This window comes from Euprymna scolopes, chromosome 44 (assembly GCF_053919585.1).
Source record: "Euprymna scolopes isolate OS-2025 chromosome 44, ASM5391958v1, whole genome shotgun sequence".
NCBI classification, from domain to species: Eukaryota; Metazoa; Mollusca; class Cephalopoda; order Sepiida; family Sepiolidae; genus Euprymna; species Euprymna scolopes.
Window position 1 is genome coordinate 54,882,155 of NC_136525.1, and position 26,607 is coordinate 54,908,761.

Here is a 26,607-nt window from a genome sequence, read left to right on the forward strand (position 1 = left end):
GACGTCTTTGCCCTTTCTTTCTCTTTTAATCGGCTTCCCTACTACTACTACTACTACTACTACTACTACCTATAAACATGTGTAAACGGAACTGAACTGTTCTCTTCTTCAACTAATCTATCTTCCCGCAAGAACACTTCAGCCTACTAACCCGTTTCTCTCTTCTACTAACGAAGATAACAAATAAAGTTGTTTATTAATATTAACCCTTATCCCCGAGGTGCTTCCGGGCCTTGATAAGTGGTGACCTCCATGTAAAAAAAAAAGAAAAAAATATAGAATGAAACTCCATTTCGTTTTCTCTTATTCTATATTTGTTTGTCCGTCTCGTACAATGTAGAAGTAGGAGTATCGTATGGGTTACCCGTCTATTCAGCTATTTTTTAGCCAGTCTGAGAAATTGACTTCAGATAGATGGGCTGTCGCATAGCCTCCTGGACAGTGTAGGATCAGATAGTCTATGTCCTGGGAGGCTAACTTACACTTTGGGCACATTGGGGATAATATTTGTCTCCACCTGTGTTTGTTTACTGCAGTGTCTTGTTCTGATCCGTTCAAAGTACGTGCAGCAGCCACTACAAACAGGCAGAGAATACTTCTCACAACTTAGAGATTTGAAATCCATTTCTCTCTGGCTTGTCCAATCACAAGCCAGCTCTCAGTCACGTGACCGAGTATATAAAAGATAAAAACACAAACCTTTCTTTCTTTTTTTTTGTTTTTGCTCTATAAAGGAAGCCTTTGTCAAGAGATTCACTAATCCTGTGAGATATAACCGTTAGCACATCTGCGGTAGATCTTGCAGAACGGAAACCATATTGTGTGTCACTAAGAAGGTTATTTTTGCTGAGGTGGTTGACTATTTCTCTATTTAATATGGATTCTAGCAACTTACTCATAACACACAGGAGACTTATTGGTCTGTATTGAGAGGGAGATGACTTATCACCTGAATTCTTAAATACAGGGCATACTGATGAGGTTTTCCAGGGAGTCGGAAAGCACTTCTCCTTGAGGCAATGCTTAAATAGTTTCGTAAGTATGGGAGCAAGTTCTGGTTGCAGCTTTTTTAACACTATAATTGGGATGCCGTCAGGGACAGTTGCTTTACTGGAATCAAGGTTCTTGATTAGCTTGGCGACCTCATGCACAGATATTTGTATGTTACCTAGCGTGTTCTGTGTTATAGGAGGAAATACGGGGAGTTGATGGCCTTTGTCGCATAGGGTAGAATTAGCTGCAAAGTTCTTTGCAAATAGTTTGGCCTTGTCTGATGCTGACGAGATGACCTCTGGTCCATTGATAATGGTTGGGATAGAACGCACACTTCTGTTCAGGATCCTATTTGTTATTTGCCAGAACTGGTGGGAACTAAGCAGCTGATCAGCTACTTTGGATTTAAACGACATTAACGGGAGTACAAAACAAACTTCTTTTCAAACTACTACTTGCTTCCACGTGCCGTACCCAAACGAACATTCTTCGTCATGCTAAAGAACTGTTCCCAACGATACAACTCACACACACCAACGTCCTAAGATGGAATACTGTTGCCACGTCTGGGCAAGAGCTGCTAGAAAGGACTTGTCCTGCCTTGATAGAGTTCAAAATGGACTTCGTAGCCTCGTAGGAGATGTCCTTTTCTCTTCGCTGCAATTTCTATCTCACAGAAGAGATGTTGCGAGTTTGTCTTTGATGTATCGTTATTTTCATGGAAAGTGTTCGGCTGAGCTTCAATCTATGGTCCCCCCTCGCCAAACTTTCACAAGAAGCACTCGTCTAGCTGTAAACACTATCAATAATTTCCCCCACTCTTTATCTGTGCCTAAACCTAAACGTAGATTCCATGAACAAAGCTTCTTTCTTAGAACTGCACGCCTGTGAAATTGTCTTCCGTTTTCCTGCTTTCCGGCTGACTACAATATGGTTGTGTTCAAGTCTAAAGTAAATAAGTTCTTGATGAGCCGTTCCATATAAGTTATTAAATTTACCAAATTTTCATTACTAATGATTACTATATTGACCAATTTCTACTGTACACTCTTTAACCCTTATCCTTGAGTGGCCTCTGGGCCTTGATAATGTGGTGACGCCTTTGTAAAAAAAAAAAAAAAAACAACACGTCAACACACTGAAGTCTTTGCCTTTTCTTTCTCTCTACTTGGCATCCTTTGTTCCAGCAACTACTAGCTATAAACATATGCGCGCACGAACACTGAACTAGACTTTTCTTCAACAAGCCGACAATGTATTAATTCTATCATGATGTACGGACACTGAACTCTCTTACTAATACGTTTCTATCAAAGCTACTAATGAAGATAACAGATAAAGTTTGTTTGTTAATATTAACCCTTATCCCCGAGTGGCTTCCGGGCCTTGATAAGTGGTGACCTCCATGTAAAAAAAAAAAAGAAAAAATATAGAATGAAACTCCATTTCGTTGTCTCTTATTCTATATATGTGTAATGACACAACGTCGTAATTTGCCGATTCGTACACGTGCGATAAAAGGAACTGTGTTACGCTCCACGCATAGCGATGCAGCAAATAGCCCGGAACAATCTGGAATATGCATTGTTGGTAAATATCAAGGTTTACCAATTGTCGGGGACTTGCATAAATCCCCTGAAATAAATAAATAAAAAGAAACACATTATCAAATAATGTAAAATAAACTTTTGTTTATTTTCGTTAAAAGAAAAGAAATTACCTTTTAGTGTGCACAAAGGTGGCAGTCTGTATGAAAGAAGAAAGGAGGGAGAAGGTGAAGACTTGAGAGCGTGAGAGAAAAATTTTGACTATGTGTTGTGGCGAAGTGAGAGAAAGAGAGAGTCAAGCAATGTTCTTTGACATGCGAGAAAAGCTGTCATTTCAGCTACTGAATTTCACTCAGCGAGCATTGCTGTTGGTGTCGTTATCCCTTTCTTTGACGAGAGAAGTTTTTTGTGCCTTTTATATTTCTTTAGCGGCTCCCAGAGGCTTGCAAAAATAAGTTTTTTAAATCGAGCCCTGATTAGTCAAAAATTAATATTTTTAACAAAAAAAAAGTTCTTTCAGCTACGTCGGCCATTTCTCAAGCATCCTGCTTTTTGAAACAATAAGTTTGGTGTGGGTGAATGCTGTAATTCTCATGCAAATAAATTTATCAATTTTAATGTGTGTGTCAGAAAAATAAAATAACAAACAGCACAAACTAAAAATCAACAACATTATTTTTCCACCTACTTTATAATGTACGAGGAAATACCTGACTGGATTTCCTTCTCTGCCACACAAATTCTGACAAATGCCCATTGAACATAATTGGGTTTGTATTACTATAAACATAGATTTGAAAAAGTTGTCAAAAAACAAATATATAACAAATAAATGTTATCAAAGGCAAGATTAGTTACTTTTCTACCTAACTGGATACTTTTTTAGTGTTTTTATTCAATGTAACATGTTTATTCAGCTCGAAAAACATACAATGTTTATCAATGTATTGGAAAATTTAAAATGGCGCCCGACTCTCTCTTGAACACGGTAAGTTTGGGAAAATGAGTTAAAAATAAAAAACATACAAAATACTGTTAGAAACCCACCGAATATATGTCAGCCTATGTCACAGTAACATATAGAACGAGTTTCTAACAGTATTTTTATAGTTTTTTTATATTTTTAAATCATTTTCCCAAACTTACCATGTTCAAGAGCTAGTCGGGCGCCATTTTAAATTTTCCAATACATTGGTAACCACGTTTTTGGTAACAATTTTTTTTTTATTATTCAATCTTCACCCCAAACAAGGCACAGTGCGATTTTGAAGTAGATGGGCTACGATCGAAGACATAAGTTGCAGAGATATTATGAAGGGAGATGAGTAGAAAGATGTCTGTTCACATTACACTTGAACTTCTGCATGTCAGTACAGTTGGGAAAGCAGAATCCCGGAAGGGAGTTCCAAAGTCTAGCAGTTCTGGGGAAGAAGCTAATGGAGGAGAAGGCTTTCTTACAACAACGGATATCTACTGTGAAAGGGTGGGATTTTGCTGCCTGTCAGGTTTGTCAGAGGTATTTACATCAAGGGGGTATAAGTGCTTGTATCCAGCAGAATTGAGCTTACACTGCATGCAATCCACATTTTTTAGTGAAATACGAGAGGTTTAATGGCACACTAAATGTAACCATTGGTTCATACCGCATTTTCTTTCTTTCTTTCTTTCTCTCACACACACACACACACACACATATCTTTTTCTTTTTTTTTTTTTTTTTTTTTTTTTTTTACACAGTGATCACCACTTATCAAGGCCCGGAAGCCACTCAGGGATAAGGGTTATTGCAAGTACATTACGTTGAGATTTGATGAAGTGTTTAATTAAGGGGGCGGTTCATTAGGAATTTGTTAACATTGGACTTGAAGACATCCAAGTTGTAGTCTGGAGGGAAGCAGGCAGACGGAACAGAGTTCCACAGGCGTGCAGTTCTAAGAAAGAAGCTTTGTTCATGGAATCCGCGCTTTGATTTAGGCACAGATATAGAGTGGGGGAAATTTTTCACAGTGGATTCCGCTATCTATCAATCTATAAAAGTGAAAGTGTCTATCTGTGTGTGTGTGTGTGTGTGTGTGTGTGTGTGTGTGCGCGTGTGTGTGTGTCTGTATACATTTCCATACGCAATAACTCTGTCAATTTTTAGTCTACAGACTCGAAATTTGATATACAGGGTACTGAGATTTGGGAAAATCGATGTGATCGGATTTCGTCCAGAAATTTGGCGATTAAGGGGTCAAAGTTCAACGATTTTACTTTTGAGAACTTTACCAAACTGCTCCGACAATTTTGGGTCTAAAAACTTGAAATTTTAGATATAGGTTCCTTGGACATGGATCTAACTTAATAATTTGATTTGAGCCCAAAACAATACATTTTAAGGGGTTATAATAGGGGTCAAAGTTAAAATAAATTGACCGTTTTTTTTGTTTTTTTGTTCAACATACACCTCCAAATACCTGGGCAACGCCGGGCACCCATGCTAGTATATCCATAAAAGTGAAATTGTCTGTGTGTGTGTCTGTGTATATTTCTCTACCAAATAACTTTGTCAATTTTAAGTCTACGGACTTTAGATTTGACATAAGGAGTATTGAGATTTGGGAAAATCTTTTTAATCAGTTTTCGACCAGAAATTTGGATGTCAAGGGGTCAAAGTTCAACAATTTGACCTTTGAAAACTCTACCAAACTCCTCCGCCAATTTTGGATCCAAACACTTGAAATTTTAGATAAACTTTTTAATTGGATTTGAGCCCAAAACAATAAATTTTAAGGGGTCAAAATTGGATTCAAAATTTTAAAAGGTCTCTATCAAATTACTCAGCCAATTTTTGGTCTAAACATTTGAAATTTTACATAAAGTGTATTCAGACATGGGCAAGCTTTTTAATCGGTTTTTTGGCCGAAAATTTGGCTGCCAAGAGGTTAAAGTTCAAAAGATTTGACCTTTAGGATCTCTAGCAAACTATGCAACCAATTTTGGGCCTAAGCATTTGAAACTTTACATAAAGGGTATTCAGACATGTAGCAAGCCTTTTAATCAGTTTTTGGGCGAAAATTTGGCTGCCAAGAGGTCAAAGTTGAAGGAGTTGACCTTTGCAGACTTTTCCAAATTCCTCCGCCAATTTTGTGTCTAAACACTTGAAAATTTAGATTTAGGTTACCTGGACATGAGTCAAATTTTTTAATACATATATATATATATATATATATATATATATATATATATATATATATATATATATATATGCACGTAAAGTTATGAATAGTACATAGGGCCCAAGAAAAGCTGGGCTGAACTGCTAGTATATATATAAAAATGTTTTTTTTTATTATAACTTGCGACGTGTGATATATTTTTTGTTTTGTTCGTGAAGCAACAGGTATATTTAAAAAAATACAATCATTAACTGATATAACGCTAGAGAAAAGGGAGAAAGAGTGAAAGAAAAAGTGTGTATTGTTAGAGAGAGGGAAGAAGGGAGAGGGAGAAAAAGTTGCGTATTACTAAAGGAAGAGAAAGAAAGAGAGCGAGGGAGGTATGCATTGTTATAAGAGAGAGAGAGAGAGAGAGAGAGAGAGAGAGAGAGAGAGGGAGAGAGAGAGAGGTATATTGTAAGAGAAAAAGAGAGAGTGAGAGTGGAAAGAAAGAGTGCATGCTGTTGAAGGGAGAGAGAGAGAGGGTAGAAAGAATCTCTTATTAAAAACAGAGCGGGGAAAGAGTACTTATTGATAGAGAGAGAGAGAGAGAGAGAGGAGGAGAAAGATTTGCGTATTGGTAAAGAGAGAGGGGGAACAGGAAGGGTGTGCATTGTTTGAGAGAGGGGAGGAAGAAAGAGAGGGAGTATGTATTGTTATAATACAAAGAGGGAAAAAGAGAAGAGAGAGGAAAAAGAGTGCATATTGAGAGAGAGAGAAAGAGAGAGAGAGAGTGTTGGGAGGGATAAAGAAAAGATATGTCTTGTCTGAGAGAAAGAGTGAGGGAAGAAAGAGAGAGAGAAAGATAGAGAAGGAGAGAGGGAGGTATATGTTGTTATAAGAGAGAGATGGGGAGTTATGTATTGTTAAAGAGAGAGGGAGTAAAGAAGGATGTGTATTTGTTTGAGGGAGAGAAAGAGAAAGAGGGGCGTAGAGAAAGAGAGGGGAAGAGAGATGTATGTATTGTTATAAGACAGAGGGAGAGAGAGAGAAAGAAAGAGAGTGAGAGGGGGAAATAGAAAGAGAAGGAGAAGAGAAAGAGTTGCGTATTGTTAAAGAGAGAGGGGAGTAAAAAAAGAATATGTATTGTTTGAGAAAGAGAGAGAGAGAGTAAGAAAGAGAGAGAGAGAGAGAAAGAGAGAGAGAGAAAGAAAGAGAGAGAAGGAGAGAAAGAGAGGAAAGTATATGTTGTTATAAGACAGAGAGGGGGAAGGAGAGAGGAGAAAGAGTGCATACAGTTAGAGATAGATAGATAGATAGATAGATAGATAGATAGATAGATAGATAGATGGTGAGAGTGAGTGGCAAAGCAGATAGATAGAGAGAGAGGGCCGGATAGAGAGAATGAGAGGGAGAGAGAAAGCGAGAAATTATGATAGATGGTCTACTTTCACCCTAACTGAAACTTTTAAATAAAATAAAATGACAGTTCAAGCAAAAATTACGATTAAACCCTGCACAAACTTAACTAAACTTGAGGCTTGCATTTACGAATATCCGTGGGCTTAGAACTAACTTAGATGATGTTGAAGCATTTCTCCTAGTAAACACCCCGGATATCTTAGCACTAAGTGAAACTAACATACACTCCTCCATTCCCTCTAACCACTTTAACATGCCTGGTTATCTTCCACTTTGCCGTAAGGACTCAGACAGACATATGCACGGACTTGGAGTCTATATTCGAAACACCCTCCCTTTGACTAGAGACACAAAACTAGAATCATGCGACCAAGCCTTTATGTGCGTTAGACTTAACATGCAACATAACATTAGCTACTTTTATTTTCTCTACCGTTCTCCTCGACCCAGGACTGTACCCTAATAAATACAGTCTCTACCAGCATAGATATAGCACTCTCCCTCGATACTAGCGCACAAGTACATGTATTTGGTGACTTCAATGTTCACCATAGTAACTGGCTTGGATTCTCTACTTACACAGACGCAGCTGGTAGCACAACACTTCATTATATCCTATTCCCTATCACAGAATGTTACATTTCCAACACGTTTCCAAGACCAGCAAAATCAACATGCCTCACTTCTAGATCTATTTCTGACCACAGTTCCTGATGATTGTGTAATGAATGTCCACAGCCCACTCGGGAATGCTGATCATGCTGTAATAATGGTTGAAACTACCCTAAGTTCTCGACCCAAAACTGAAGAGTCACTGCTGAAAACAACGAGATATTCTAAAAAGGCTGACTGGGAAGCCATCAAGAGTCTCATCAGAGACGCCCCATGGGGAAATGTCTTTTTTCTTCCAGCTGAACAGTACACAAATGATACCACTGCATGGTTCAAAACTGCAATTGAAGCACATGTTCCCACACGGAAATTCTATAGCAAGCCCTACTCTCCAATGGTTTACTTCCACTTGTGCAGCTGCCACTGCTCAAAGGCAGCATGCGTACCACAGATTTAACCGACATAAGTCCAGTTCAAATAGATAAAAGTTTATAGAAGCTAGAAGTAATTGTAAGAGAGAAATAGTGACAGCTAAGACAGAATACACTGAAACCACCAGAAAACGTATCGAAGCACAGAAATTAGGAACCCGTGATTTTGGAAAATCTACAACAGTGTAGTAAATAATGGGCAGTCAACAATTCCCTCATTATCAAACAATCATGAGGTTGTTTGCTCAGCAACCAAGAAGGCTAACATGCTTGCCAGTCAATTTGCCTCAAACACCACATTGGACCTGGTAAACCACTTCCTCCTTGACTTTCCTTTGCAGACAGAGGTCACACTAGAAGATCTGGAAATCACCCCTTCTCAGGTGCATAAAAAACCTAGACACTTCGAAAACATGTGGACCCAATCTCATCCTGGCTGTGCTTTTAAAAAAATGTTCCGCCGAGGTTGCTCCAGTTCTTTCCAAACTTTATAACAAATGCCTTAACAAATCTTGCCTTCCTGACTGCTGGAAAACTATTTCTGTGGTACCAATTTTCAAGAATTCTGGCAAAAGAACTGACCCATTAAATTATCGTCCCATTAGCCTTCTCCCACTTTTCGCTAAGATATTTAAGTCCATAATTAATCAAGCTCTAGTTCATCACCTTATTGCTGCTAAACTCCTGACTGACAAACAATATGGATTTAGTCAAGCCCATTCCATATCAGATATCCTAACTGTAATCTTTGAACATATATACCATTCACTGGGCAAAGTGGGGGGGGGGTAGAGCAGTAGCCCTAGATATATCTAAGGCTTTTGACAGGGTATGGAACGATGATCTTCTCAGGAAAATCAGATCATATGGTATCACTGGAAGAATACATAACATAATTAAATCCTTCTTAAGTAAGAGAAGAATCTAGGTAGTCCTCGACGGTCATACACCTAAACAATATGATATAAATGCGGGAGTACCTCAAGGGTCTATCCATGGACCTTTATTATTCCTAATATTCGTTGCTCTTGACATACCAAAGGCCTTCGATAAGGTATGGCATAAGGGCCTACTTCACAAGATTTCCAGCTACGGTATCACAGGAAATATTTTCTCAATTATTAAATCATTTCTCTCCGATAGGTTCATAAGAGTAGTGGTTAATGGGCAGAAATCAGAGGCCTACAGTATTAATGCTGGAGTCTCTCAGGGGTCCATTCTGGGTCCAACTCTTTTCCTGATCTACATCAATGATCTCCCAAAACATATACTTAAATCATTCGTTGACATCTATGCTGATGACATGACCATCTATGGCAACACATCAAAGGTTGTAAATGACAAAGTTCTCTCTAATTCTCTCTCCTCTGATCTTGAGCACATGGTACAGTGGGGGAAGAGGTGGCTGGTCACTTTTAATGCATCCAAAACCAAGCTGCTATCTTTACATCATCAATGCTCTGATCCCTATCTGGCATCAATTGAAATGGATGCCTCTTGTCCTGGGAAGGCTCCATGTTTTGACAAGCTTCTGAGTTTGACCTTTACTCCTGAATTGAAGTGAAACACATACATCAAATCTGTTGCCAGGGACGCTGGGAAAGATGGTGGGATCCTTCTACCGCTCCAGAAGATATCTCACTACTGATGCAATTCTCTATCTGTATAAAAGCCAAGTACGTCCAAGGATGGAATACTGCTGCCACATCTGGGCAGGAGCTGCTAAAAGCAGCCTATCCTGCCTGGACAGAGTACAAAATAGACTTTGTGGCTTAGTGGGGGTTCCCTTTTCTCTTTCCTGCAGCCTCTCTCCCACAGAAGAGATGTTGCGAGCCTGTCTTTGTTGTATCGTTATTTCCATGGCAAGTGCTCGTCTGAGCTTCAATCTCTGGTCCCCCCTCGTCAATCTTTCACAAAAAACGGCTAGTTGAAACTACTGTCATTAATTTTCCCCACTCTTTATCTGTACTTAAATTCAAACATAGATTCCATGAGCAGAGCTTCTTTCTTAGAAGTGCACGCCTGTGGAACTCTCTTCCGTTTGCCTGTTTCCCACCTGACTACAACTTGGATGTCTTCAAGTCCAACATAAACAAATTCCTGACAAACCGCTCTCTTAAGTAAGACAATATATCAAATATCCAATACTAATGATTACTATGATACTATCTCATTGATTACTGTACACGCAATAACCCTTACCTCCGAGTGGCTTCCGGGCCTTGATAAGTGGTGACCTCCATGTAAAAAAAAAAAAAAATACCTGATACCTGATAAAATCCTGAGTTTGTATTACTATACACATGGATTCGAAAAAGTTGTCAAAAAACAAATATATAAAAAATAAATGTTATCAAAAGCAAGATAAGTTACTATTCTATCTAACTGGATTTTTTGTGTGTTTTTATTTAATGTAACATGTTTATTCAGCTCGAAAAACATACAGTGTTTACCGATGTATTCGAAAATTTTAAATGGCACCAAACTCTCTGCTGAACACGGTAAGTTTGCGAAAATAAGTTAAAAATAAAAAATATACAAAATACTGTTAAAAACCCACCGAATATATGCCAGTCTATGTGACAGTAACATATATTGAGCAAGTTTCTAACAGTATTTTGTATATTTTTATTTTTAACTCATTTTCCCAAACTTACCATATTCAGCAGAGAGTTCGGCGCCATTTTAAATTTTCCAATACATCGGCAAACACTGTATGTTTTTTCGAGCTGAATAAACATGTTACATTAAATAAAAACACGAAAAAATTATCCAGTCCGGGAGAAAAGTAACTTATTTTGCCTTTGATAACATTTATTTGTTATATATTTGTTTTTTGACAACTTTTCGAATATATGTGTATAGTAATACAAACCCAAAATTGTCTGTGAAATGGGTATATTTGCTAGTGACACTATGCTCTTTAACAGGCACGAGGGGAAAATAAACGAACACATATCTAAGGAAACGGTAGAAACACTAGAGGATGACCTCCAATCTGTAGTGGAATGGGGACAAAAATGGTTGGTCACATTTACTGCTGCCAAGACTAAGCTTGTTTCCTTCAATAATTACAAGAAACCTTCTCTACCACCAATAGCAATGGCCAAAAGCACATTACCTGGAAGTACTTTTTTTTAAACTCCTTAGCCTAACGTTCACAGGGAACATGAGTTGAATCATATCCATTGGGAGTATTGTCAAGGCTGCTGCGAAGAAGGTGGGATCTCTCTACCGTGCTAGAAAGCTACTTACACCTGAAAGTATCCTCTACCCCTATAAGGCCACCATTCGTCCATGTATGGAGTATTGTTGTCATATTTGGCTGGTGCATCTGATACTAATCTCCAATTCCTGGATAGGGTCCAAAGAGTCGCCAACCTGATAGGTCCTGAACTGTCATCTAAGCTTCAGCCTCTGTCCCATCAACGAAATGTTGCATCCTTCTGCCTGTTCTACAAGCAAATCTGTCGACCTATTCTACAAATCCCAAAACTCCATCATGAAAAGTTTCCAGAACAAATACACGATTAAACCCAGATCTATAACTTCCAATGTCGACCTCAACTACCATGTCTCTTTTTCCAACATCAGAGCTCTATGTTCCAATCTTCCAGAGGTTGAAACCTAATTACAGAAAACTAAACCAAACTTATTATTCCTAAGTGAAACTGGCATTGAACCAACTATTTCCCTAGATGAGTTCGTAATGAAAGGATACTCTAACTTAACTTTCAAATCTGACCCCCAAGGCCGCCATGAACATAGAATATGTGCCTACATTAAAGATGTCTTTCCATGTAGTAGGGACTCCAGGTTGCACTTGCTCACACTACTGCATTTATATTTGCTCTCTATCGCCCTCACAACAGCGGAGTTACTATCTTTAAAAGCATATCTGAGAAAGTCGACAACATCCTGCATGTCTGTGAAGATTTCAATGTTCACAGTGTGGAATGGTTAACCCATTCAAACAAGAACGATGATGAGGGAAGGTTCTGTCACGATTTCTCCATTGCTTATGACCTCACTCAGATTGTTCGCAAACTCACTCATGTTCTTGACACTGATGGCCAGTATGCAAGTCTCCTAGACCTTTTTCTCACAACTTGACCTGAGCTATGTTCATCTTCCGTTCTGTCTCCACTGGGATCTTCCGACCACTCTGTTGTATCAGTTAAGATAAAAACGAAATGTAAAAAGTCCTCTTCATCATACGGTATATTAATACTCTATGGCTGATTGGAGTAGCTTCCGTGCATTTATATCAGATCTACCTCTGCATTCCATGCTTAAAAAGGATGTGAACTCTATAGTAACAGACCTGACGGAATGGTTAATTGTAGGTATAGACTGTTTCATACCCTCGAAAAAATTCCAGCAAAAACCTAACAGCTAGCCATGGTTCTCTCCAGAATGTGCTGCTGCCATTGTGCACAGAAATCACTTTTTCCATTGCTTCCAACATGATGGATATACTGAGACTAAAACTGCTTTCAGGACTGCCAGCAACCATTGTAAAAGAGTAATAAAGAATGCAAGAGAGTTGTATGCTCAATCTGTCAAGTCCAAAGTGGCTGAGCAGCAGCTTAGTTCCCAACAGTTTTGGCAAATAACAAACAGAATCCTGAACAGAAGCGTGTGCCCTAGCCCAACAATCATCAATGGATCTGAGGTAATCTCGTTAGCATCAGACAAAGCCAAGCTCTTTGCCAAGAACTTTGCAGCTAATTCCACCCTATGCAACCAAGACCAACAACCCCTAGTATTTCCTCCTGTATCGAAAACACGCTATACAACATATAACTATCTGTATGTGATGCTGCCAATCTAATCAAGAACCTTGATTCCAGTAAAGCAACCGGCCCTGAGGGCATTCCTATTATAGTGCTCAAAAAGCTTCAATCAGAACTATCTCCCATATTTACAAAACTGTTTAAGCATTGTCTTAAGGAGAATTACTTCTCAACACCCTGGAAAATCTCATCAGTATGCCTTGTATTTAAGAATTCAGATGATAGATCATCTTCCTCTCAGTACAGACCAATAAGTCTCCTGTGCATCATGAGTAAGTTACTGGAATCTGTGTTAAATAGAGAAGTAGTCAACTACCTCAGCTAAAATAAACTTCTTAGTGACATGCAATATGGTTTCCATTCTGCTAGATCTACAGCAGATGTGCTTACAGTTATATCTCATATGATTAACGAATCTCTCAATTGGAGGCTACCTTTCTAGGTTAATTGTTTTTGACATATCAAAGGCCTTTGATAGGGTATGGCATAAAGGTTTACTTCACAAGATCTCCAGTTACGGTATAGCTGGAAATGTTTTCTCAATTATTAAATAATTTCTCTCTGATAGGTTCATAAGAGTAGTAGTTGATGGGCACAAATCAGAAGCTTACAGTATTAATGCTGGTCCCTCAAGGGTTCATCCTGGGCCCAACTCTCTTCCTGATCTATAAATCACATCCTTAGATCATTCGTAGACATTTATGCTGATGACACTGCCATCTATGGCAGCACATCAAAGGCTGTAAATGACCAAGTTCTCTCAGATTCTCTCCCTTCTGATCTTGAGCACGTGGTACAATGGGAAAAGAAGTGGCTGGTTACTTTTAATGCATCTAAAACCAAGCTTCTATCTTTACGTCATCAATGCTCTGTACCCCCTCTGGCATCAATTGAAATGAATGGCTCTTGTCTTGGGGAGGCTCGATGTTTTGACAAGCTTCTGCGCTTGACCTTTACTCTTGATCTGAAATGGAACACTTACACCAAATCCGTTGCCAAGGTTGCTGGAAAAATGGTGGGATCCTTCTATTGATCCAGTAGATATCTCACTGCTGATGCAATTCTCTATCTATATAAGAGCCAGATACGTCCAAGGATAGAGTACTGTTGCCACATCTGGGCAGGAACTGCTAGAAACGACTTGTCCTGCCTTGACAAAGTTCAAAATAGACTTTCTAGTTTAGTAGGAGATGCCCTTTTCTTTTCCCTGCAACCTCTTTCTTACAGAACAGAAAAGATGTTATGAGCCTGTCTCTGCTCTATCGTTATTTTCATGGCAAGTGCTCGTCTGAGCTCCAATCTATGGTTCCCCCTCGCCAAACTTTCACGAGAAACACTCATCTAGCTGAAAACACTATCAATAGTTTCCGCCATTCTTTATCTGTACCTAAACCTAAACGTAGATTTCATGACCCAAACTTCTTTCTTAGAACTACATACCTGTGGAACTCTTTTCCGTTTGCCTGCTTTCTAGCCGACTACAATATGGTTGTCTTCAAGTCCAACGTAAACAAGTTCTTGATTAGTCGTTCCCCTTAAGTAATCCAATTTACCAAATTTCCATTACTAACGATTACTATGATATTGTCCCATCGACTACTGTACACTCTTATCCTCGAGTGGCCTCTGGGCCTTGATAAGTTGTGACTCCTATATAAAATAGATAGATAGATAGGTAGATAGAAGGGGAAGAGGAAAAGGGGAAACTGACAGATAGATAGATAGATAGATAGATAGATAGATAGATGAGGAGGAGGAGGAGGAGGAGGGATAGATAGATAGATAGATAGACAGATAGATAGATAGATAGATAGATAGATAGATAGATAGATGAGGAGGAGGAGGGATAGATAGATAGATAGATAGATAGATGAAGGAGGAGGGATAGAGAAAGAAAGGAAGAAATAGATAGATAGATAGATAGATAGATAGATAGAGGAGGAGAGGAATAGATAGATAGATAGATAGATAGATAGATAGAGGAAAAAATAAGAAACAAGGATAAAATAATGAGTCCATATTGTTAGAAAAAGAATAAAGAGAGAATCTCGATTAAAGAGCGCGTATTGACATATCGTAAAAGTGGGGGAGGGGTGAGAAACACGAAAGAGAAAGAGAGAACAGTAAATAAAGCGTGCGTATTGCTAAAGAAAAGAAAGAACCGAAGGGAGGGGGGGGTTAAAAAAACTACGTAACGTCAGCGTGCGAGAGGGAGGAGAAAGAGATGCGTCTAGGTGACAAAGACAGAGGGGGAACGCTAAGAATAGAGAGACAAAGAGAGGGGGGAAGCTTGTATAAACGAGAGGGTTGGCTTCACATAGAGAGGGGGCGATGAGAGTAAGCGTGAGAGAACGGAGGGGAGGGAGAAAAAGAGAGATAGATAGTGAGTTTATAATTAAACTGCTAGAAACGTCGTAGAGTAGAGTTGACGCTCTACTGATGTTTACTTTAGCTAAAAAGCGCTGAGGATTTTTTTTTTTTTTTATTAACAAACTATTTATACTTCAAGTTTTTTTTTTTTAGTCACAGGAAAAAAAAACACACAAACATCGGAGTGGATTAGGGGGTTTATTTGGGGCCTTATTTTGAGGGTTTATTTGCCCCCCCCTTTTTTAATACCGATTTTTACCCTGATATGTTGTTGTTCATCTACCTTGAAGAAACATGGGTTCACCGCAACAAAACCAACAACAGTCCATGGCGAAAATCGGCAAAAGCCAAACGAATAATAACTTAAATTTAATTGAAGTTAAAAGTAAGGTAAGTCGAATATTATATATATATATATATATATATATATATATAATATATATATATATAAATTATCGCTTTGTATTTGATTAGTAATGTCTATTTCGTATGTTGTTGTTGTTGTTCGAAAAAAGGTGAAATTAAAAAAAAAACTAACTTCCTGACTTAAAGGTAAAAAAAAGTAGTTTCACGAAAGGTATAAAACCTATATATATATATATATATTTATAATTACTTTTCTAAAAGCTATCTCAATCGAAGATAAAAGAAAAAAAAGTTGATTACAAAATTCCATAAAGGTAAAAAAAAAAAAAAAAAAAAAAGTATGTCGCGCGAAAATGATTCCCTCCCCCAAATTAACACACACACACACACACACACACACACACACGCGCGTATGTGTGTGTTAATTAATGTGTGTGTGTATAAATGAAAAGATAATCACACACTTTGAAGATACTTTTTTTTTTTTTTTAATAAAATATGATTGGAAAATTAAAAAAAAAAAAACTTTAATTATTGAATGTAATGATTATTATTATATATATATATATAGAGAAAAGAGAGCTCCATGCGTAGAAGCGCATAAATAAAATAAAAAAAAGAACACAACACAAACTTCTCTTGATCTCATTATAAATTTATTTCAACCACTCTCATATATATATATATATATATATATATATATATAAAACTGATATTCCACATTTCATGATGTTACTCATCTTACCATGGGTAACATCTTGAATTGCTCTGTAGTTACATCGAGCTTCATAAATTAAAGGATTGGTATAAATAAAAAGTTAATTATAATTGAATTTTTACATGCATATATATATATATATATATATATATATATATTATATATATATATTAGTGCTTATACAGAAAAAGTACCGTGTTATTTTTTTTTTTTATAGTATCTTCAAGTTTAATTCATTTTTACGGTACCTTTTTATTTATTGAATTGTTAGGTGAAAGTACAGAATAATTAACAAAGACCCTCCCCATGTTAAGAATGGCTTTTTAAATAGCGTTATTATTTTCTCTAGTAAGTACCATGGGGTTGCCATTTCCGGAATAACAAATATTAACAGAGGCTGAAGGGAGTCCAAAATTTTTCTTGATCATAAGCTGTCCCCCTCCTTCCGATATTGGATTTGAAACCGACGGTACCAATGTTTTTCTGACATTCTGTAAAATTTTGAAAATATATATACGATGCTATTATATTGGAATTTTTCTTTATAATCGAGCACTCACTTCGCTGGTATTATTTCCAACAAAAAGCAGACAGGTATACGGTATCTTATCTGTGGTGGTGGTGGACTTGGACTTGGACTGGTGGGGTGGACACGAATTTTATGCATTTTAGCCTGACGATTCCCTACCAGGGATGAAACGCGGAAGACTGTAGCTTAATTGCCATAAATCTCAGTACATAATTCTACTCGCGTATTAAACACTGCTAAAGTGAAAATTCACACACACACACACACACACACACACACACACACATATATTTCTGTATTCATATAAAATGTTTTAAGATCTAATATTCTCTATATCAATTTTCCGTACTCCTGCAGAGAGTGATCCATGCTGAAATAATAATGTTATTATTTAAAAAGCCATTCTTGATATGGGGAGGTGACGGTGTTTTGTACCTATTCTGTACTTTAACCTTACAATTGAATATAAAAACATATAAAACTTTGATTAAACGTGGAAATACGATTTAAAAAAAAACAAAAAAACCGCGGATCCGGATCACTCTCTGCCTGCATTAGCACCCAATTTTCTATATTTACTTCAACAGTGTTCAATACACAGGTAGAGCTAGATAGTAAATTATAAATATATGGCAATTAAACTACAACCTTTCGTGTTTCATCCCCGTGGGGAATCGCCAACCTAAAATGCATGGAATTCATAATGTACATTAGTATTTACCCTGACGAATTTTCACTGGGAATGAAACGCAAACGTTTACATAGCTCACTTGCCATAAGTTTATGTTTTACACTACATCTGCAGTTTACGGGCCGTGGTGAAATAACGTTAAAAACTCGTTCTTAACGAGGAGTGGGGCGTGAGGCGGCGCCTGGGGCGGGGCGTTGTTAACTATTCTGTACTTTCACCTAACAATTTAAGGTAATTGTGTAGTCTACAGAAGTACAGACCGTAAAATAAGACTTTCAAGTTAAATTAATTTTTTAGAGTAATTGTTTTTTATTAAACTGTTAAGATGAAAGTACAGAATAGTTACCCCCCCATGTTCAGAATGGATTTCTAAACGTCATTATTTCAGTACGGTCTGTATTCTGCTTAGCCTAAGCACCTAATAACCTTCTAAAAAACACTGCACAAATATCGATATATGTATATAGTTATTTTCTACTGATTAGTAGAAATGGGAATAAACTTATGGCAAGTGAGCTATGTTTGCATTTCATTTGCGAATAAATTCGTCAGGCTTAATACTTATAAAGTGTGTGTGTGTGTGTGTGTGTGTGTGTTTATATATATATAATGTATGTATGTGTGTGTGTATATATATATATATATATTTACTATAATAATTAACTTATTTGGCCTTTTGGGCAGGATCAAAGTGTAGTATCTGTTTTTTAGGTGCGGCAGTACTGCGGCACTTCCATTTCTCGTTCTCTTTCAGTGGAGGAGAGGTCCTTCACGACTGAGACAATTTTTATTTTTGTACCTTTTCTCCACGTTAAAAAAAACAAAAAAAAAACGACCCTGGTGTCTAACTCTGTCCCGTGAGGAGGCATTGTAAATAGATATAATAATTAAATACAGGCAGAGACACTAGTGTTGTTTCATCCTTTCGGGAATCTTCAGTGCAGGGACTGCAGGGAGGGACTACCCTGAGGGTATCGCGATTAACACCAGTCGACAGATTCGAACCCGGCAACAAATATATTACAATATTAAAACAATAAATTCTATTATTGATTATTGCTAAATATAATATTTTGCGCATAATATACTGTCTTTTACCTTTGTGGAATTTAGATATTAACTTTTACTCCCGTGTGTTAACACGTTCTTATATATTAGTAATCAAATCAAAAGGATGTAGTATTTACCTTATATACGCAATGGTAAACTTTAAACTAATATAAATAACAGTATTTAATCTCAACCGAAGTTTTAATTTTATTATATATATGTGTGTGTGTGTGTGTCCAGAAGCAAAAATTGTTTACAAGCCAAAAGCTCCTGTAAACTTAAAGCAAATATAAATATTTAATCCAAACCAAATAAAAAGCTCAATACGAACAAAATAGGAAACTTTTTGAGTATTCTGTCGAACAATAAATTCTATAATCTATAGTCTTTGTGTTCTTATAGAGAGAGAGAGAGAGAAAGAGAGAGAGACTTTTTTCAGTACTTATGTTACTGTGCTGAAATGATAACGTTATTATTTAGAAAGTCCTTCTTAACATGGAGAAGGGAAGGAGTTCTGTAATTATTCTGTATTTTCACCTAACAATTTAATGATAAAAAAATATATCGTAAAACTCGAATTTAACTTGAAAATACGATTAAAAAAATATAGCACGGTAACGTAAGTGCATAAGCACCTTTTCTTTCCTATAATCACATTTTATATACCTCTCTTAAATAAAATTTAATTAATCTAAAAAAAAAAAAAAAAATGTGGGGAAGGGTTACGACGACCCCCACCCCCCAGGTAAAACGAGTTCAAAAATAATCAAGAACACATTAAATTTCTAAAACGAAACTATTTTTTAGGTTTTTTTTACGAAACTTTTTTGTGTTTTATTTATTTATTTTGGTTATTTATCTTGTTATTTTTTTATTTACGTGATTATTTTTATTGGCTTTGATTCACGTTGAGGTTAAAAAAAAAAAAAAGCTAATTACTAAACTTCCTCAAAGGTGTGTGTCATATAATATATATATATATATATATATATATATATATATATATATATATATATATATATATAAACTCTGGTAAATTTATAATCCTAAAATTTTATGAAACTATATCTTAAAAAAACTTCCTGTATTTTGTTTTATGTTTGTATAAGTATTTTATTTTCGTATATTATTTCGTTGTGAAAGTTCAGTTCCGTAATCGCCGGAGTATCTTTTCTCACCAGGTGCGTGTTGAACTTCCGTTTAAAGCAGGTGCTAGAACATCAAAATAAACCCTAACTGAGATGACAGAGCTTCCATAAATAAAGGGTGCTTGTGTAGATTAGTGATATCTTAAACCAACACATTGCAGGGATATATATATATATATATATATATATATATATATATATATATATATATATATATATATAAAATGAACATTACAATTGAATTTACCAAAATGATCCAAGATGGTAAAATTAAAGTAAATTATAAATATTAAACAATTAATATTTATAAAATTATCTCAGCCAGATATAAAAAAAGCTCGATTTCCACTTATCTAGTGTTTCCTTTTCAGATTAAATATGTTTTTAACTCATTTCAAAGTGTTTTTTTAACATATTTTATTAACTGTTTGTTTGCTCATATATATATATATATATATATATATATATATATATATATATATGTGTGTTTGTGTGTTAGCCTAATTAATCTGGAACAAAAAATTGGATCCATTATCCGGAACATTTTTTTTGTTCTTTTATTTAAGGGAGGTGGTGCTTTATTATCACTGCTTGAGTGCTTGGGAGCCATGATTTAAAGTACTTTTTTTTTTTTTTTTTTTGATCCCCGAAACAGTATTTCATGATAAACAACTGATGATCCCTAAAAACTTAGGACTATTGTAAGTTCGAAGAGGCAAGTTGATTCAGCGATTACAGGTGATTAAATGACTTATTAAAAAAAAAAAAAAAACTGGAATAGATACATTGAGAGCATTGCCAAAGCTGCTGCGAAGAAGGTGGGCTCTCTCTACCCTGCTAGAAAGTTACTTACGCCTGAAAGTATCCTGTACCTCTATAAGGCCACCATTCGCTTATGTATAGAGTATTGTTGTCACATTTGGGCTAGTGCATCTGCTACTAGTCTCTCACTCCTTGACAGGGTTCAAAAGAGAGTCGCCAACCTGATAGGTCCTGAACTGTCATCTAGGCTTCAGCCTCTGTCCCATCGACGAAATGTTGCATCCCTCTGCCTGTCCTACAAGTATTTTAATGGTGAATGCTCTGACGAACTACAAGCCCTTGTACACCTTCAACATAAATATCCCTGACAAACCCGACAAGCAATTTAATCCAACCTCTTTCAGTAGAGATCTCTAGGTGTAAGAAAGCCTTCTACTCTAATAACTAAATAATCCCCCAGAACTGCTAGACTTTGGAACTTCCTTCCGGGATTCTGCTTTCCCAACTGTACTGACATGCAGAAGTTCAAGTGTAATGTGAACAAACATCTTGCTACTCATCTCCCTTCATAATACCCCTGCGGCCCTGCACCCTGCAACTTATGTCCCCGATAGTAGCCTCCTATTTCAAAGTGGCACTGTGCCTTGTTTGGAGCGAACATTGAATAAAAAAAACAAAACAAAACAAATAATAGTTTTTCAACGAAGGACTTAACAAATTTTTTTTGTATAGTTTGCAAGGTTAAAAACGCTTCCAAGACTAATATATATATATATATATATATATATATATATATATATATATATATATATATATATATATATATATATAATTTCAGTTTTATTGTTTATAGTACAAAATGCCTAAGATAAAGATAGACAAAAAAAAAAGAAAAAAAAAGGCAATTCTCCTTCCCTATTTTCCTGCCCACGAGAACATAAAATAAAAAATCTGGTGACGTCACTCACAACAATCTACAGGTTATCTACTTATGCGTCTACCTGACAAATATTCAGGGTGACATGTACCCTTTTCTTCTTTTGTTAAGCAAATTCAATTCTCCTAAACGCCCCCCCCCCGCTCTCCCTTTCCCGCGAGTGAGTTGTTGTTGAACTGATCACATTTCGAAGTCATTGGTATACAAAGACGCGCTTCTCGTAGTTTACAAGAAATACGCATCTCGGGTTTTTGAAAGGTGCTTGTTTACTTTGGTGATCTTTATAGATGACCTTAGGAGTTCTCACACAGGTCATCAGAGATCGCGCACTGACAACAACCGGTGGTGTTCCCTGGAGTCTGGATGACATCAAGTCTCCCTAGATTTTCAGTACTCTCCACCATTTTCGGAAAACCTTTGCAATCTGTTCCATAGCTGGTGATCTTGTGAAGCATTCTTTCTATTATTTTTCATTATTATTATTCACAAATTATGTTTTGAAAGTCGATACTATTTATTGTGTTATTGCAACAGTCGTTTTCCATCGATTTCTTGCTGCCAGCAACCATTGTTCTTAGCTAGAATTTAGGCGGCAATAAACTTCCCACCACTCCAAAGTCCCAATCCCCATTCACAACCATCCAGTAGAGGTCTGATTAGCGCTTTCTGTCCCTAATTCTTTTCATCCTCCTTAATTCTTTCGACTATTCGGTGTGTTTCTAGATGTTGGCACTATAATTTTTTTTTGGGGGGGGGGGCGGGGGGATAGTCAATTTACAATTTCGCAGTTTCAGTTTTCTTGGTTTCGTTTTCTTTTACATTTTGTTGCATTTTCTATGTGTTTGGTTAGCGTTTTTTGCTCATCTGAATTAGTTTCCGCACTCAAGAGTTTCCCTTTAAGATTTCAGCTGTTTTCAGCATTGCCATCCATTGCATAATCTTAATCTTCCCTTTGATTCCAATTTCTCTCTTTTTTTTTTTTTTTTTTTCCAAATTCTTTCGGGCTGTTCCTAGTGCTCCTACAATTATTGGTATTAAATTGGTTTTCTTTGTGTTCCATATTTCTTTCAGTTTTCTGCCAATTTTTCGCAGATTTGTTCTGTTTTTCTGTCTCTGATCTTCGCCCTGTGACTTGTTAGGAAGGCAAAATCCACAATTTGGTAGATTCTTTCCTTCTTGTTAATTATTATGATGCCTGGTCTTCTTGCTTGGATGAATTTATCTGTTTGTACATCCATGTCTTAAACGATTTTGTGGTTTTCGTTTTCCAGTACTGTCTCTGGTTTGTGTTGGAACCATTTGTACGCATGTTCAAGGTGCAGTCGTTGGTAAAGCTCTCCATGCACTGCTTTCCTTGTGCAGTTTTGCCTGTCCTAATACTCCTTTTGGGCTAGTTTGCTGCATTCACTTATGTGGTTTATTGTTTGGTGTCCTTGTCCACAGAGTCTACATTTACTATTTTCCTGTGTTTTATCTATTTTAACTTAAATGTGGTTAATTCTAATTATGTTGTTCTGTGCAGCTGTCAGTAGACTGTTATTGTTTTTTTGTTGTTTTTTCCCCCTTATCAAGGCCCGGAGGCCACTCGAGGATAAGTGTTAATAAGGTGGTAGTGTATTAATCGTTAATAGTGTAAATTGGGTGCAATTGGATTATTTATGAGGACGGCTTAACAGGAACTTGTTTACATTAGATTTGAAGACTACCATGTTGTATTTAGCTGGGAAGCATGCCAGCAGAACAGTGTTCCAAAGGCAGGCAGTTCTAGGAAAAAAGCTTTGTTCATGGAATCTGCATTTACATTTAGGCACAGAGAGTGGGGGAGAATCATATATACTGGTTGTAGCTAGTTGAGTGTTTTTTTTTATTGTGAAAGTTTGGCATGAGGGGGGGAACCATAGATTGGAGTTCAGACGAGCAGTTACCATGAAAATAGCGATAGAGCAGAGATGGGCTTACGACGTTTCTTCTGTGGTTGCAGGGAAGAGAAAAGGGCATCACCTACTAGGTTTCGAAGCTGGTTTTGAACTCTATCAAGGCAGGATAGGCCATGCTGAGGAGCTTCTGCCCAGATGTGGCAACAGTACTCCATTTTAGGGTGTACCTGGCTCTTATAGATAGAGCATCGCATCGGGAGTGAAATACTTACTGGAGCGATAGTGATCCAACCATTTATCCAGCGATTTTGGCAATCGATTTGATGTATGTATTCCATTTCATATCAGGAGTGAAGGTCAGTCCCAGAAGCTTGTCAAGACATGGGGCTTGCCCAAGACTAGAACCATTCATTTCAATTCGCGCGTGGATGATGAGAGAAGGTGGTTTTCGATGTATTAAAATTATTCAGCCACCTTTTTCCCTATTGCACCACGTTCTCAAGATCAGAAGAGAGAGAATATGAAAGATCTTTGTCATTGCTGGTCTTTGAAGTGTTGCCATAGATTGTTTCGTCTGCATAAATGTCTACGAATGACCTGACAATGTTGGTTGGTTGGTTGTTTTGTTTTACGGCATATCAACCCTTTTCAGGTTATTTAATGCCGAATCTGGTGATTTTGAAGAACGATTTTTTAATATAGTATATTTGTTTTTTAAGTCGTATTCTATTTAACCCATAGTTGGGACCCTAACAGGTACTCCCACTCCGGGTCAGAGTGGACCTGGGAGCAATGGCAATTAAAGGGTGGCTCCACACTCCCTAAGGCCTGCAAGCTGTGGCTTCACCATCGGATATAGTTTAAGGTCATATCCAGGACTGACCTGACAATGTGATTTGGGGGATCATTGATGAGGATCAGAAATGGGGTTGAACCCATGATGGAACCCGGAGAGACACCAGCGTTAGTACAGTGAGTTTCTGATTTCTGCCCATCAATGACTACTCTTATAAGCCTATCAGAGAGAAAAGATTTTATAACTGAGAGGATATTCCCAGCTATAGTGGGGCAGGTTACCTCAATATTCCGTAAGAATTCTTCATTTAGTGATACAAGCACAAAGTGAAAGATTGTTTCGGTTACCTGCCCCACTACTACTCCATAGCTGTCGATCTTGCCACTTTCTATCAGAAGCATTGTTATTATTATTGTTGTTCTTTATTATTATTCATAAATTGTTACGTTTGAAAGTCGATACTATTTATTTTAGTTCAATTTTATTAGTAACTAGTGGCTGCGCCACGTCAGCACACACAATGCCGAGTCAAACACAAAATCGGGTACACTCAACATCGTCTTACCATCAACGCTTACCCTGTGAACTCGGAGTATGGGAAATTCCCATATGCACAAAACAAAATCACTGAAAAAACAAAAATACCCTAAGGGTAAGGATAATGAGTAAACGTTAGATAAAATGATTGTTAAAATTATTATGAACTTGCCAGGATTTGAACCTGGAATCTTCTGATCCGTAGTCAGACGCGTTATCCATTGCGCCACAAGTCCTGTCCGTATGCCGAAAGATGTTACCGCAACTGTAGACTGACAGTGCTAAATTCCATTGACATGGGCAGGTAACTTTTTCGACAAAAACAAAACGGCCTAAAAACCCTCATTTTGGGCTTTTTTGTGTGACTCGGCATTGTTACGAACCATATATAGATGAGGACAATCTAGGCACTCCCACTTTTCAGGGAAAAAAATAATTTTTCAGTTCGGTGCATCCGTTCGAAAGTTTTATTGGTATATATATACACGCACACATAAATAAACAAACATTTAGAATTTTGTTAATAGTATAGATAATTACTTGATTTTGTGAGAACAATGAAATTCTATTTGTTATAAATAAGACATGTATGTACGAAATACCTTCAGTAAGTTTCCAGACTTTTTTTTTGTATGAGCACTTTTATTGATAGTACGCATATGAAACTCTAATCCCTTTCAAAGTAATCTCCTCCGGCTGCAATGCACTTGTTACACCGTTCCAACAACTTCCGGAAGACCCCATAAACATCCTCTTGTGTGAGCACGTCCATGACCCTCGTCACTGCCTCATTTTCTCAATTGTCTCATAATGACAGCCTCTAAGGTTTTCCTTGAGCTTAGGGAATAACCACATTCCCCTCCCCCCCTGATTCTTAAAGATCACATCATAAACTTACAACCCAGCTTCCTGATTTGTCTTGTTCGGGGATGCTAAAGGGACATTGCGTTTTTTTTTTTTTTTTTTTTAACCAGTTTTGTGCCCCGTTTCATCTTAAAATCTATCTGATTATATAGGATACAAAAATTCACAGGCTATCCATCACTAAACTCCGTCTTTTTATGTAGTCACAGGGAGCAAGGTTTGGACTATAGAGAGGATGAGGAACTTTCTTGATGTCCATCTTGGTCAAGTATTTTTTTTTTTTTTTTTTTTTTTTTTTTACTTGGTTTTTTGACTAAGATCAAAGTGTAGTATCTGTTCCGGCAGATACTGCAAGCTATGACTAGCTATGACTAGCAAAGACCAGATGTGGGGGCAACCTCACATGCCTGATCTTTAACCAGCTCCCATTTCCCACCTCTCGGGAGCTGGTCCCCTTTTCCCTTCCCCCTCCCTTCACTCCTCACATTAAAAATTGGCCTTGTGCCTAATTTGCTCGGTGGGGGAGCAAATAAATACCATCTGTTCCGGCAGATGCTGCAAGCTATGACTAGCTATGACTAGCAAAGACCAGATGTGGGGGCAACCCCACATGCCTGACCTTTAACCAGCTCCCATTTCCCACCTCTCGGGAGCTGGTCCCCTTTTTCCCTTCCCCCTTCCTTCACTCCTCACATTAAAAATTGGCCTTGTGCCTAATTTGCTCGGTGGGGGAGCAAATAAATACCATCTGTTCCGGCAGATGCTGCACTTAAGATAATTTGTACCAGTCAATGGAGGGGAAACCCTCTATACTGGGACAATTATTATTTTTGGTAACCAGAGTGCCCCCTTTTTGGGGAGCTGGTTTTTACCTCACATTAAAAACGGCCTTGTGCCTAATTTGCTCAGTGGGGGAGCAAATAAATACCATCTTGGTCAAGTATGAGGTGGACTAGTGCATCTCTCATCATCCCTCACAGATTCCCTGCCTTCCTTGAATCTCTTATGCCACTCAAAACGGATG

General features: G+C 37.3%; 1 protein-coding gene and 1 non-coding gene across 2 annotated transcripts in view; one reads left to right on the plus strand and one right to left on the minus strand.

Moving 5' to 3' along the window:
* The first annotated feature begins 15,311 nt into the window (after positions 1-15,311).
* LOC145268850 (partitioning defective protein 6-like) overlaps positions 15,312-26,607 on the plus strand; it is a 109,345-nt gene continuing 98,049 nt past the window's right edge. The window contains exon 1 of the mRNA XM_080124525.1: positions 15,312-15,698. Coding sequence (XP_079980651.1) covers positions 15,603-15,698 — 96 coding nt within the window. The 5' untranslated portion in view covers positions 15,312-15,602. The remainder of the gene's footprint in view (positions 15,699-26,607) is intronic.
* Trnar-acg (transfer RNA arginine (anticodon ACG)) lies at positions 24,883-24,955 on the minus strand. The gene has a single exon. It is a non-coding gene; the product is annotated as a tRNA-Arg (tRNA).